The following is a 13,371-nucleotide window of genomic DNA, read 5'->3' as shown; positions in this document are numbered from 1 at the left end:
CGGCAGTTTCGGTCTTTCAGCTTCACTGACTGATTTCATCCTAGCCGTTCAATACAGCATGCTTGGGGCTGGTGCATGGGGATGACCCAGAGAGATGTTGTGGGGAGGGAGGTGGGAGGGGGGTTCATGTTTGGGAACGCATGTAAGAATTAAAGATTTTAAAATTAAAACAATTAATTAATTAATTAATTAAAACCCCCCCCCCAAAAAAGTACTGGTTTGATTATTAAGTAGCATGATAGAGGACCACTGGAGATTTGGGCTGGAGAGAGCCTGATCAGGCATCTTCTTCTTACAATATTGCTTCTGTTCTGTGTTTTGGTTTTTCAGCCCAAAGCATGGAGGATCTTAGCTCCCCGACCAGGGATCAAACCCACACCCCCTGGGATGGAAGGTGAAGTCTTAACCACTGAACCACCAGGGAAGTCCCAGGGATTTTCCTTTTAATATTTGTTTATTTATTTGGTTGTGTCAGGTCTTGGTTGCCGCACATGGGATCTTTAGTTGTGGTATGCAAAATCTTAGTTGTACCACGTGGGATCTAATTCCCTGACCAGGAATTGAACCTGGACCCCCTGCGTTGGGAGCGCAGAGTTCTCAGCTACCAGACCACCAGGGAAGTCCCCCAATTAGGAATTTTGAAGATGACAGACAGCGTAAGGATGGCCTAGACAGCAGAGAAAATCGCCAAAGACAGGAAAGAAGAGGAAGCTGAAAATGTCTGATCATTTATAATGTGATTGTCATGCGCCCGGGGCTGCACTGAGGGTTCCTCATCCCAGGAGGTAGGGGCTAGGATTGTCTGTATTTTACAGAAGAGGAAAGTGAGGCTCAGAGAGGTTAAGCAACTTGTTTAAGGTCACACAGCTAGTGGAGTCAGGACTTGAACCTCGGGTACGTAGCTCCAGATCCCACATTTTCATCACATTCACACCATTTCTTGGTAGCAGAGAAGGGAGAGAGGAGTGGGGCCCTCCTGACAGAGGGCCGGGCTTTGCGGATACAGGAACCCCTGCAGTGAGCATCTCTCCCTGACAACAAATCTGAGGAAGGGCTTATCCTTTCTCCCCAGGAGGCTCACAGCCAGCCAGCTCGGCAGCCCTCTCACCCTCTGTGTCCAGCCTGGCAGTCAGTCTGGCACAGGTGCCCCATGCTGACCCCTTCCAGGCCTCTAGAGATTTCCCTGACAGCTTCATTTTTCTGCTGCCAGGCTTGGCATTGGGCAGTGGGGCTGTGGGCTGACCAGCTGCCCAGGCCCTAGCCTCACAGTGGGTAGGGGGGTGACATGGCAGGAGCCATGCTAGGTTGTGGGTGTGCTGGGTTTGGGGGGGTGGTTCTCTGGGACTCTTCCAGTCCAAGTCCTTGGTTCTGTGCCACAATCTTGTTTTAAAACCTAATCAGTAAATGTGCTCCCACCAGGCTTCTCCATCCATGGAATTCTGCAGGCAAGAATACTGGAGTGAGTTGCCATTTCCTACTTATGATACCTACAATACCACTGCATAGCATACAGATTGCCACTAAGTAAATATTAACTGAATGTACTAACCAATAGGTGGGCTTCCCAGGTGGCGCAGTGGTAAAGAATCCACCTGCCAATGCAGGAGACAAGAGTTCAATTCCTGGGTTGGGAGGATCCCCTGGGGGAGGAACTTACTACTGATACTAATGCTAATTTTAACAAGAGTCCAGTTGGTGGCTGACCTCCTTCCATCCTCCCAGTAGCCCCCAGGCTCAGGGACACCAGGATGATGTGAGAGTCAGGCTAGGATCTGAAGCAGGTGAGTATTCAGTGGATTGAGAACCCCCAGGGAGGGAAGCTGAGGCTGAGGTGGGCACAGCCCACACTGTCTGTTCTTCTCACTCCTCCATCTCCAAACGCCAGGGTCTCCGCAACTCCCTCCAGGGTTGGGGGGGTCTCCCCATCACAAAAGCAGGGTAGCCCCTTCCCAAAGCCAGACTCTTGAGCCTCTTCTCTCAGACCCAAGATCTACTCCCCACCTCCTTGCTGCCCCCACATCCCCCCCACAACCACTCTCTAAGGGCAGCAGCGACCCTGCCAGCCAGGGAGAGACAGCAGGGTCCGAATCCAAAAGTTCTCAGGACTCAAGCCAAAGAGGAGAGAGTGGAGGCGTCACTGCATGTCCAAAGGCAGAGAATGGGCGGTAACTTTACAAATAATAGAGGGGCCTGGGCCTCTTGGGGAGCACGATCAAGGCTGACTCGCCCAGGGATGGGGCGTGGAGAAATCAGCCTTCCCAATCCCACCAGGGTGGCCTCAGAAGCAGGAGTAGGAGGGGTGCGGGCAGGGCCTGGGCAGAGGAAGGAAAGGGGAGGGTGGCCAGTGCAGGGCCTGGGACCCACAGGTGTGTCCGGAGTCAGCCCCAGACACAAAAGGCCAGGGTCTGGCTGTCCCCTCCGCTGCTTGGTCCCCTTGGTGCCAGGGTGGGGGACACATCTCAAGCTTCCAGCCCTTCATCGCCTCCCCAGCCCCTCCTCCCCCCTGCACCCCCGCGGTGTGCACCACGGGCAGGGGGCTGGGCCACCGAGTACCGGATCCGCTTAGAGACGCACAAGGAGGAGCGACCGAGCACCCGCCCCGGCCCCCCGCGCCCATACCTGGCCTTCCCAGTTGCGGCCACGACCCCCTGCCCAGCCAGGCTCGGAGTCTCGGGAGGGCAGCCCGGGGCTCGGCCTGGAGGCTGCGCGGCGCCCGGAGACGCCGGGTCCCGTACCCATGGCGGCCGGAGGAAGCGGCGGTCTGCGCCGCCCGCCGGACAAAGCGCGGAGCCCCGCTTCCTGCCATTGTGCGGCAGCGCCCGCCCGCCGAGCGCGCCGGGGACCCCGGGGGGCGGGGAACACCCTCCCGCCGGCAGCCCCGCCCTGACCTCCACCCCCCACCCCCACGCAAAGGTCCCAGGCTCAGAGGGTTCCCCGCCCCGGGGACCCCCTTGGATGCTGGGGGCAGGGGGGCCCGCCGGTGACAACCCCCCTCACCTTGACTGCAGAACCCCGGCCCCGCCCAGTTCTGCGGGAGCCTCAATTTGCTGTGACCTCCACCGACCCCCCCCAAAGCGAACGACTGGGCATAGGAGGTCCCCCTGGCCATAGGGCATCTTAACCCCCTCCCTCCTGTCCTGGGGACGCCCGCCCCAGAGCCTGAGCCCGCAGAACTTCTCCCTCCCACAAGGGACCTTCCTTAATGCTGGTGGCAGAAGAGGGGGGACCGGACCAAGGACACATCACATCTCCCTAGGGTTCCTCGGACCCCGCTCCCCGTCCAGGCCCGAGGATATCTGACTCCACTTCCCAGTCCCAGCCACACAGCCGGCGCTCTGAGGCCTTCTTGAGGGTCATCTTAGTGCCGGCCCGCAATCCAAGAGACCCCGGCCTCAGAGCCTGAGCCCAGGGGACCCCCGCTCCCACTACCCAGGCCAGGCAGAGAAGCAGAGTGGGGCTGATGACCACAAGTGGAGGCGGCGGGCGGAAGGCAGGTGCGCGAGGCGGACAGGGTGGTCTCTGGGGTGCGCCCAGGAATAGAGTGAGAGGAGGCGTCAGGACAACCCGGCAGCCCAACTCAGATTTCCACGAAGCCCCTGCTGCTCCAGGTTGGCACCACCGCCCCACACCCCTCCCCGGCTCAAGGCCACGTGGGAGCTTCCGGTGCCCTACCGCCAGAGGGCGCTCATCAGAGCCTGAGAGAAGCAGACCAGGAATGGGGTGTGGTGCCAGGGTCCCCACTGTAGGTCGTCAAAGCGCTTTCACACTCACTCCCGGGAGGTGGAGGCGGGCACTGTTATCCTCGCTCATCAAGTGGGGGGTAAAGTGACAGAGAAGTCCACAGACAGGACCGACACCCAGGCTTCTGACTCGGGTTCTGGAATGGCCTCCCTGGGGCACTCCTCAGTATTCATGGGGGAGGGAGACACGCTGTCATTAGCCCCATCCCCTAGACAGCTCCCCCTCAATCTGGTTCTGTGGGGGGAAGATGGTCTGCAGGTTTTGTGAGGAGCAGCAATTTATCCGTCTATCCCGGTCAGGAGGTTTCCACGGCTGTGTCCCCTCCCACATCCTGAGTGGCCCTCTTTCCATACCATAGGCAAATCTTTTAAAACTGAAGCCTGCCCATGTCACTCCTCCGCCCCCCACCAAACCCTCCTGTGACTTCCCATCTTGCTTAAAATAAAATCCCAACTGTGGCCTGGCTCCTACCTTGCCCCCCTGGCCGGTTCCACAGGGTGGGCTGCCATGCTGGCTTCCTTCATCCCCACAACTCACTGAGCTCAGAACCTGCTTCTCTGTGTTCTGGAACACCATGTGCCCTTGATCTTCCCAACAGCTGGCACTGAGCCCCAATTTAAATCCTACCTCTCCAAGGAGGCCGTTACTCTTCTCTCCAAATAAACACCCCCTTACCCCGGAACTCTCAGTCCCCTTAAATTGAATCATTTTCTCCAAAGCATCTCTTTATATTATGATCTGAAATTATTTTCTTTGTTCACTTCTTGATTATCACTTTTCCCTGCTAGAATATTCTCTCCAGAGGCTAGCAGTCTTGGCTGTCTGGCCCATGCTTCATCTTTGGCACTTAGAACAGTCCTGGCCACCACAGGTACTCAGTGTAGACTAAGATGATGAATGGACGAATGAAGACAGAAGGAGGGGCTTCATGCCAGAGAAGGCCACTGGGGCCAGGAAGGTCTTGGCCAGGATGCCCCTTCCGGTGGCCAACAGTTAACAAAGCTTTCTCCATTGCCTGTCCACGGCTTCTCTCCATCCCTTCCAGCATCCATGACCTTGGCTTGCTGGCACCAGGCAGGTCAGTTTCTACCTCAAAGACTGGTGGTGTTGCCCAAGCCCCCTGCCCCTGCTGCTGCCCCCCAGGCCAACCTCTGAGCACACCTAAGTACCAGGCCCATGCCAAATCCTGTTCACTCTTCTCAGAGACCATAAGGAGAAGATACTATTACTATCTCCATTCAACAAAGACACTGAGGTTTGGAAAGGTAAAAAAACTTGTTCTAACAGCAGATGCCCACTGGACCACTCCCTGTGAGCCTCAAGCACAGAGAAGCCGTGGTGACATAAAGACCAGCCAAGTGGTGGTTTGGGCAGCAGAGACTTGAGGTCCACCCCCTTGAGGACAGGGAAGATCCCCAAGCCCACTAGTCTGGGGTAGCCAGGTTGCACTGAGTGGAGACCATCAGGACTGGGCCAGGACAGGTCACCAGAGGTCACTGGAGTGACCAGGTTCTGGCCACCCTGAGTCACGCTCCTGCTTGGGTTCTCCATCCAGGGCTGGGGCTGCTCCTTGGAGAGCCAGGGCCCTGCTGTCCCAGGGCCAAGAGTGCAGGGTCACGGAACCTGTGGAGCAGAGGAAGAAAGGAGCCCTGCACAGGGAAGGGAGGAGGCCTCGGCAGGCTTTGAGGTTCCCACCGCCTCGCTAAATAGGGAGCTGAAATAGCCCGTGAGCAGGCCCAGAAGGTCCCAGCCCCTGACTCCCTGAGGAGGGGGCCCTTCCCTAGCCCAGCCCCAGCTCCAGGCTCATGAGTCAGGACTGGCTTGTTGAAACTGATACCCAGAAACCAGATGCCATGGCTGATGAATAATGGAGTCTCCAAGGCAGGAGCCCCCTGCCACTCCCGCCCTGCACCACCTCCCCAGCCCCAGAAAAGCAGAGGCCTGTGGGCCTCCCCTTCCCCACAGTGGATTGGGGCCCCAGCCTGGTCTGCAGTGGGAGAGGGGAGGTCACAGGTCTGGGGCCAGCTCTGTGCTCGGTCCACAGGAGACTGGCCTAGAACCAGGAGTTGGGACTCTCTGGCCAGGGGGACACCCCTGCCCAGGGGCTCCCTACCCAAGCTAAGCTCCCCTAAGAGGCTCCCCGCCCCGAGGCTCCATCTGGCACCTTGGAAATCCAGGGGTGGAGGCTGCATGCATGGGCACGTTAGCCAGGGAGGAGCCGGCTCTGCCAGGCTGCTCTCCTCTCCAAACAGCCCATCTGGCTCCTCCCTTCCCCTAGGCCTGGGCCTCACCGCTTGTTCTCAGGTTCTGGGGTCCCCCCGGAGGCAGAGCCTGCTCTAAGGACCTGCCCTGTGCTGGGAAGATGGTAAGGGTGTAGAGAACCTCTCCGCAGGCCAGCTCCCCGCCACCAAGTCCAGAAGCCAGTGAGCCCTCTTCCTCCCCAGGGAGCCAACCAGCTGGGACCAGTGGGTACGAGGCGGAAAAGGAGAGGCTGTGTGGTCCATGAACTTTGCCCGCTGCCCTGGTCCTGCAGAAATGTGTCCTGGAGCCCCAGCCCCCAACCGGGAAGCCTGCAACTTCTCCAGGCACCTCTTTTTTCAGAGCCACACAAAAGGCTCTTTGGGAGGGAATCAGGGAGAGGGCACAGGCCTGGGCTGCACACCTGCTTCTGGGGCTCACCTACCTACCTCCTACCCTTCCCTACTGTGCAAAGATGGCACTGGCCAGTTTTCTAGAATTCTCTATCTAGGGATGGCTGCTGGGTTCGAATGTGTATCTGGACTCTGGCAAAGGAGCAGAAGAATAGTGAAACAAATCCTTCCAGAGCCCTCCAAGCCTGGGGAAGGAACTGGAGGAATCGGTAGGGTCCGAGGCCCCTGGGCCTCCATTTCCTCAGTCTTTCATCAGAGCGGCCCAGGGTCTCTCCTGGCCTCTGGGTCTCCAGAAGACCCATGGGTCCTCTGGCTCTCTCTCTCACCTTCTCCCCAGCGAGGACCAGGCCAGACCCAGGCGGCCCGAGGTGCAGACTCTCGCGCCCCCTGCCGGCATCGAGAGGACTTCCCCCTCGGACAGTCATGGACTCCCAGATGCGGCGAGGTCGCCCGAAACCACGGATTTAAGCCACGCCAAATCCCCTTCGGAACCTTTCGCCCCACCAGCAGCCCTCACACCAGGGCTGGGGCCCTACAGACTCCTCACGGCCATTTATCCCAGCCGACCCCACCCTAGAGTCATTGTGGGGGCGGGCGCTGGAGCCCATTCCACTTTCAAGTAAGTGGAAGCAGAGCCAGTGGCACCCATCGACGGCCACCTGCAGGCCCAGGGCTGTGTGGGACTCTCGCCCTCCCCTACCCGCAATATCCCTCCTGCTCCCCCCGCCCCAGGCTTCTGTCTATTAATTCAGGGGGAGTCTTGGCTCCCGGACCCACCCCACCTCTGAACTTCCCCGTGAGACTCACCTGGGGACATGGGTCTCCTCCCCAGTGGCTAGGGCTCGGGTCAAGACTGCCAAAGCTCCGAGGGGCCTGTAGGGCGAGGGCCACAGGAACCGCGGGGCGGGCTCGGTCCGCTCTGCGCCGGCGGAGGCGCGGGTCGTAGGGGAATTACGGTAGGCCGGCGCGGGCGCTACCACCTGGGCGGGCCGGGACGTACCATCGGCGCGCCCGGCTGTGCCGGGGAGGGGCTGCGCTCCCGGGAAGCTCCGGGCGCCCCACCCCGTGGCCCAGGGGGTGGCTGGAGGGCCGGCCGGCGTTTGGGGGTAACCTAGGGTCCGGGCTGCGGACAGAGGTAAGGAGGCCGTTGTCACTGTCCCCAAGGGGGCTGCCCTTACAGACTTGCAGAAAGTTCAAAACCTGCAGTCTTTGACCTGGGCTTTAAGAAAAGAGTTCGCCTTTCGACCCCGGCCAGGGCCAGCGGCAGGATGCTGCCCCCCGGGGTCCAGAAGGAGGCATCCACAGGCCCTGCCCGCCCCGGGAATCGCCCCAAGCCAGGCTGGCTTCCGCTGGATTCTGAACTGCGCCCTCCGCGGCGCCTGAGAAACGGACCCGCCTAGCTCCGTGCCTCCCTCTTTTTTCCTGGCCCACGCCTAGTAGGTCCTGAAAGAGGGGCCCATCCCGCCCTTCGGTGGTTCCTGGCAGATTGAGTTCAGAATAACTCAGCGTTCAGGACTTGAGGTAGGGGTAGTGTCTGGGGATACCCCGCCCCAAGCACACCTACCCCCTTCCCTAGGGAGTCTGGCATGATAGGACTGCAACCCCTGACTCCCAGCCTCCTGGTTCAGACCTACTTGCATTTTCCCAACTCTAGATCACCCCCATCAGACCCCCTCCATACTACAGGAGGCCCCTCCTAACGGGAGTCACCGTCCTTAGCCGCGCTGACCTCCCTGGGGCTGGTCCACACCAGGGCAGCTCATCTTGGCCAGGTGGCATGTGTTGAGTCCTCTGTCCCGGCCTCTGGGGCACCCCAGACCTTCACTTTCCCCCTCCAAATTACTTAGCCAAAGCCCCAAAGTTCCACTTGCACTGCTTCCCTGGTCCTGCCCCATTCTCCAGTCACACACTGGACTGCCCCGGATCTACAGCTGACCAGCATCTCTAAGAACCAGCTACCTCCAGAGATCCCAGAATCTGGCCATTCTCAAGGGTGCCTGGCCTTTACCTCTCGCCCCCAAACCATTGCCCAGGAGAGTAAGTGACTCCTTCTTCCATTATTCACCACATCCTGCCCACTCTTTCTCCACAAGGACTTCAGACCCACCCCTTCCTCTGCCCTGTGTCCATAGGTCTTCATCTGACAAGCCTTCCCTAGACATAGACACCACCCCTACCGACTCATCCCTGCCAGCTCACAGCCCAATGTTAAGCTGGAAGGGAAGTCTGAGGTCATCAAATCCAATCTTCACTCTCTGCTTAAACTGCCTCTAGCAATGGGGTGCTCACTACCTATGTATCAGAGAACAGCTTCAGCTGTTGGAGACTCTTACCTATACTGAACCAAAGTCCACCTCCCTGCCAGGGCCCTTGGGAGCCCTGCAGAAAAACTCACCAGGCGCTCCTTTCCTCCTGACAGTTCGTTAGAAATGGTGGGCTCTGAGGACAAAACAGACCTGGTTGAGACAGACCCAGGCAAGTTATTTTCCCCTCTCTTTTTCTCAGTGTCCTGTCTCTGATGGAGATGGCGTGTCCTTGCTGCACAGGGTGGGGTGAGGACTAGATGAGGTCCCCATGGAGAAGCACTGAGGCAGGGCCTGGCACGCAGTAGGTGCTAAGAACACAGTGGCTGCTAAAACTGATACCTTTAAGGATGATGCCCTGAGGGTCCCATCTCCAGGACAAACACCCCAAGTCTTCCATCCCCTCAAAGGCGGTTCCCTAGGCCAATGTCAGCCCTTCTCTGTGTCCCCTTGTGACCTGAGGTGCCTGTACAGATTTCCATCAGAATGCCCAGATCAAGGGACTCTGCCCTGTGGTTAACTTGCAGGAGGGTGGGGACACCCACCAGGTCATCACCTGGCCCTCTAGGAGGGAGGGAGCAAACACTTCCTCTGGGTCCCAAACAGGACCCCTGCCCTGGGGACAGGATAGCTGTGCAGTAAACATCCGTCTGGCTGGGTGGGGTTGATCAGGTCTAGGATGGAACCAAGGTGGTCTCAGATCTCAGGGAAAGGAGGGCATGCTGGGAGCCTAGGGGTTTCTCTCCCTCTGCACATATGATACACACATGATCACAGCTAGCATCCTCTTGAACACCACAGCAAGCCATGCTCTCTGCTAAGCACTCCACAGGTGAGCCCTCTTAATTCTTGTCAAAACTCTAGAAGCCTCAGCTTCCAGATGAGGAAACTGAGGCTCAGAGATAGACTGACTTTCCCAGGGTCCTGCAGTTGAAAAAGGGGTAGGCTGCAACCCTGAAGTTCCCAGGTGTGGGTTACTCCATACATCTTTTACAAATATATTCATTTATTTATTTGGCTGTGACAGGTCTTGGTTGCGACACACAGGATCTTCAATCTTCACTGCAGCACGTGGGGTTTTTAGCTGTGGCAAGCAAACTCTTAGTTGCGGCATGTGGGATCTAGTTCCCTGACCAGGGATGGAACTCGGGATCCCTGCATTGGGAGCACAGAATCTTAGCCACTGGACCACCAGGAAGGTCCCCTACTCTATACATCTTCCTCTTGGGGAAGTGTAGGGATACCACCTCCCTCCGTGGTCCCCAAGACAGGTAGTTCAAACACCTCACCTGAACCTCAGGATGCTCCCTGTTCAGTTTTGCCTACCTTTCCCCATCCCCTGAGCCCTACTCACTCTTTCCATTCCCAATATCCATCCCCATCCCCACTCAGCTTTCTTTCATCTTAATAAGCCCTCATTTCTCTGGACACCAGCAGCCACCTCCAGGAAGTCCATCCTGGTTATCTCCATTTCCCCAGAGTGAACTCTAGGAACAGGAGGGAGGAGTGGAGTGGCTGATCCATTTCACAAGCCCCAGCACCCAGGAGAAGCTCAAATAAAACCTCAAGGGTGGAGACATCTGTGGCAGTCCAATGGTTAAGGCGCCATGCTGCCGATGCAGGGTGAACCAGTTCAATCCCTGGTTGGGGAACTAAGATCCTACGTGCCACACCCAAAAATAAATAAAAACAAAGATGTAACCAAACAAACAAACAAAAATCCTCAGAATTCCCTGGTGGCGCATTGGCTAAGAATCCGGTTGCCAATGGAGGGGACATGAGTTCAATCCCTGCTCCAGGATGAGTCCACATGTGGAGGAGCAACTAAGCCTGTGCAAATAACTACTGAGCCGGTGTGCTACAGCTACTGAAGCCTGTGAGCCCTAGAGCCCATGCTCTGCAATGAGAGAAGCCACTGCAATGAGAAGCCCATGCAACAAAGAGTAGCCCTCCGCTCTCTGCCACTAGAGAAAGCCCGTACAAAGCAATGAAGACCCAGTGCAGCCAAAGAACAAACACACACACAAAAAACCTTGGTGGGTCCGGAAGCAGAAGGGTCCAGCCTGGTTGAAAGATGGCCCTTCCCCAGGGCAGCCTGGGGGGGGCCAGTCTGACAAACCCAAGTCCTCACTTCCCTCCTCCTCCCTGGGAACCTGGGGTCAGCTCCAGGAGGGGAACACTTTTGTTCCCCGGAGATCTCCAGGCCTAGAACAGGGCCTGGCACACCAGGTGCTTCAGGCTGATTTGGTGAATGAATGAATGATGTCATCTCCTTCAAAACGCTAGTCACATCCTGCTAGCGGTTCCTAGAATGGCTGGGGAGGACAGTAAGAACGAGGCCCTCCATCTCTTTCCAGGCTATGCTTGGCCAGTCATGCTGTGTGACGTAGGCTAGTTCTTTTGTCTCTCTGAGCCTCAGTTTCCTTATGTTTCACATAGGAATGATAATAATGTGTTTCTTCTAAGGTTCTCACAAAAGTTCAGTGAAACAAGCATGAGGACCTGACAACCTGCCTGGCACGTAAACATGTTTGGTCACTGGTGGTTCTTATCACCAACAATAGGATATTCTTTGCTCGTCGCTCTCACCAACCTGGGTGTCATTCACCTCCTCTGACCCTCTGCTCCAGCCTGCTCCTTCCCTTGGCAAGACCTGCCTCTTGCCCCTTGTTTCCTGCCCCTGCACTTCTGCCTGTGGCAGTCCCCTCTTCCTGGACTGCCCCTGGCTTCTGCTCTGCCTGTCCACATTTTCAGGCTTAGTGATAAAGAACTCACCTGTCAGTGCCGGACACCTAACAGACACAGGTTTGATCCCTGGGTCAGGAAGATTCTCTGAGGGAGGAAATGTCAACCCACTCCAGTATTCTTGCCAGGAGAATCCCCATGGACTCCTGGGGACCAGGAGCCTGGCGGGCTACAGTCCATGGGGTCACAAAGAGTCAGACACGACCGAAGCAACTTAGCATGCATGCATGTCCACCTTTTCACTCCCATCAGAGGTCACCTCCTCCAAGATGTCTTCCCTGACTAGACCTTCTGCCTCTGATCGCTCAGGCATCCTTGTGGCCCAAGTCTGTATCACCTGTCCCAAAGCGGGTGCCACCACCAACAGAACTAGGGCTCTCCTCCTGCAGGCTGGGTGACTGTCTGCTGCTGATGCCAACATCAGCCATGTTGAATTGCAGGCAGCCCACGGCTGGGCTGGAGTTGAGACCTGGAAGCTGCAGAAGGCCCTCAGGCACTCTGACACCAACTCTCATGTCATAGGCCTCACTCCTGCTCCTTCCTATGGCAGCTTATGGGCCTGCCTGAGGGTCGGCTGCCCATAGAAGAGGCTGGGTCAGTGTGGCCTGCCCCCTTTGCCATCCCTCTGGGTCAGGCAGAGGCCCCAAGGCTTCACAGTCCCCTGGCAGGATGTAACTGAGGGTAGCTGGGGCCAATTTGTTGCCAGGAGCCCCCATATGGGGGAGAGGCAGCCAGCCAACACCAGAGCCCTGATGCCAGGCACCATCCGTGCCAGCAGATTGCATCTGACATCACAGCCGCCCCCTTGCCGGTGGCCACGGCAACTGGAAGCCTCCCCCTCCTCTCCCCACCCCCAGAACAGCCCTCCACGTTCCTTCCAGCCATGGTCTTCCTGTACAGAATGTAAGTGGCTGTGTCCGGGTGGAAGGGTGTAACGGGGCGGCATCTTTAATCTTCTGCAGCTGCAGAGCTGAGCTGCACAGTGGCTAGGAACAGGGCTCTGGCACCACACAGATCAGGGTTCTGGGTTCGAATCTTAGCTCTCCCGCATCCTAAAGATGCGTTCTCAGGTGACCCGCTACCTCTCCACTGTAAATGAGAATAATGACGGGACAGTTGTCAGAAGGCCAGAGGGAGGAGATAAAGAGTCCTCAGGGCTCGGGGTGACAAGGTAAGTTGCGGCAGTTACCACTACTGTCCCTCAAATGCGTGCGGGGAGGGGCCCAACCCAGGTTCCAACCCTGGCTCAGTCTCTCCTGAGTTGTGGGGCCTCGGCCAGGTCACAGGACATCTCTGAACCTTGGTATCTTCATCTGGAAAACAGGGCAACGACCCAACCTTCCCAGCAGAGCTGCCACAAACAGCACATGAGGCACAGGGCCCAGCACAGACCAGGCAGAAGGCCCCCATCATTTTTATCTGTATCCCTCTTGTTTTGTCCACTCCTAGCTCCCAAGTCCTGACACTCCAGGACCAGTGGGCCCCCTCTTCCCTTCCTCATCCCCAGGCCTGCAGTCACTGTCACAAAGTCCCATAAGTGTCCCTGACCCATGCCCAGGCCTGAAGAGTGGCCTGGTGGCCCAGGAAGAGTGCCCCTGGGGCACTGGAACGGAACCTTGGTTGCAGGGTCGGGGGGTGTCTCTGCTTGCTGATTCTCAGCTTCCTCATCAGTGTCATTGAGCAGCAGTGCCTGTCACCTCAGGGCTCTAAGGACCGCAGGGCAAGAAAGGGCTTTGAGGCACCCCTGCTCTTGCTGCCTTCATAGAAGTCCCCCCCAACTCTGCTCTTTCTGAACCAAGGTCAGCCCCTCTGCCTCCTAAACCAGCCATCCTGCAGCCCTGCCCACCCCTGAACTCAGGCCACACTGTGGCCAGGCCAGCTGCACCCTTGCCAGGGCCCCATGGATTTCCGGGCCTGGATAGAGGGGGTGG

The 13,371-nt window shown here is 57.7% G+C and overlaps 1 protein-coding gene across 7 annotated transcripts in view; it reads right to left on the bottom strand.

Moving 5' to 3' along the window:
• The window catches only part of PLEKHG5 (pleckstrin homology and RhoGEF domain containing G5), a 50,462-nt gene that overhangs the window by 16,129 nt on the left and 20,962 nt on the right, over positions 1-13,371 (bottom strand). For 2 of the 7 annotated variants that reach the window (XM_018060426.1, XM_018060427.1), the window contains exon 1: positions 7,200-7,734. The exons of 3 other annotated variants lie outside the window; for them this stretch is intronic. Coding sequence is in view for 2 of the 4 variants with exons in the window: in XM_018060424.1 (XP_017915913.1) it covers positions 2,620-2,739 (120 nt within the window). In the remaining 2 variants the exon portion in view is untranslated. Of the gene's footprint in view, positions 1-2,619; positions 2,805-7,199; positions 7,735-13,371 lie in introns of those variants that run through there. 2 more of the 7 variants (XM_018060424.1, XM_018060422.1) reach the window with 1 other exon arrangement.

This window comes from Capra hircus, chromosome 16 (genome assembly GCF_001704415.2).
Source record: "Capra hircus breed San Clemente chromosome 16, ASM170441v1, whole genome shotgun sequence".
NCBI lineage: Eukaryota > Metazoa > Chordata > Mammalia > Artiodactyla > Bovidae > Capra > Capra hircus.
The sequence above is the reverse complement of the archived record's forward strand: the minus strand, read 5'-3'. Positions and strand labels throughout refer to the sequence as shown.